We start from the raw sequence: 980 nt of genomic DNA on the forward strand, positions 1-980 counted from the left end.
GGTTCCCAGAGCTCCCAGTGTGCGTTTCCAGCACTCCCAAAGCTCCCAGTTCAGGTTCCCAGAGCTCCCAGTGTGCGTTTCCAGCACTCCCAAAGCTCCCAGTGCAGGTTCCCAGTGCTCCCAGTGTGAGTTCCCAGCACTCCCAGTGCTCCCATTGCGCATTCCCAGCGCTCCCAGTGCTCCCATTGCGGGTTCCCAGCACTCCCAGCGCTCCCAGTGCTCCCATTGCGGGTTCCCAGTGCTCCCAGTGCAGGTTTCCAGCACTCTCAGAGCTCCCATTGCGGGTTCCCAGTGCTCCCATTGAGGATTCCAAGCACTCCCAGCGCCCCCAGTGCTCCCATTGCGGATTCCCAGCACTCCCAGTGCTCCCAGTGCTCCCAGTGCGGGTTCCCAGTGCCCCCCCCCGCCCCGCCAGGGTACAACATCTCGGCGCTGGTGACCGTGGCCACCAAGACGTTCCTGCGCTACGACAAACTGCGCGGGCTCATCGCCAGCATCCGCCGCTTCTACCCCTCCGTCACCATCGTGGTGGCCGACGACAGCCAGCGCCCCGAGCCCCTGAACGGGCCACACCTCGAGCACTACCTCATGCCCTTCGGCAAGGTGGGCACGGGGGGGCACCGGGAGGTCAGGGGGGGAGGCGAGGGGCAGGGGTGGAAGGGGGTAGGGGGGCACAGAGCCCTCACCGGGTCCCACCCCGACCCCTTTGGCAGGGTGGGGGCCGGGGGGCTCTGGGGAGGGGGACACGGGATGGTGGCAGCGCTTTGAGGGGGGACATGGGGGGTCTGGCAGGGCTCGAAGCCCCCAGAGCTGGGGGGACATCGGAAAGGGGCGACTGGCAGGGTGGGGGTCCCCATGGAGGGGGGACACGGGGGGCTGGCAGAGCCTGTGGGACCCCAGGGAGGGGGACACTGGGAGAGGGGACACGGGAGGGGCTGTCGGTAGTTGAGGTCCCCAAAAAGGGGGGACGTGGAGGTCTG

At 67.8% G+C, this 980-nt stretch overlaps 1 protein-coding gene across 1 annotated transcript in view; it reads left to right on the plus strand.

The window, feature by feature from the left end:
* Nucleotides 1–168: 168 nt before the first annotated feature.
* The window catches only part of LOC113940670 (beta-1,4 N-acetylgalactosaminyltransferase 1-like), a gene marked incomplete at its 5' end in the record, with an annotated part of 4,535 nt that continues 3,723 nt past the window's right edge, over nucleotides 169–980 (plus strand). Inside the window, one exon of the mRNA XM_027631807.1 lies at nucleotides 169–603. Coding sequence (XP_027487608.1) covers nucleotides 169–603 — 435 coding nt within the window. The remainder of the gene's footprint in view (nucleotides 604–980) is intronic.

This window comes from Corapipo altera, unplaced genomic scaffold (genome assembly GCF_003945725.1).
Source record: "Corapipo altera isolate COAL_440 unplaced genomic scaffold, ASM394572v1 60315, whole genome shotgun sequence".
Lineage (NCBI taxonomy): Eukaryota > Metazoa > Chordata > Aves > Passeriformes > Pipridae > Corapipo > Corapipo altera.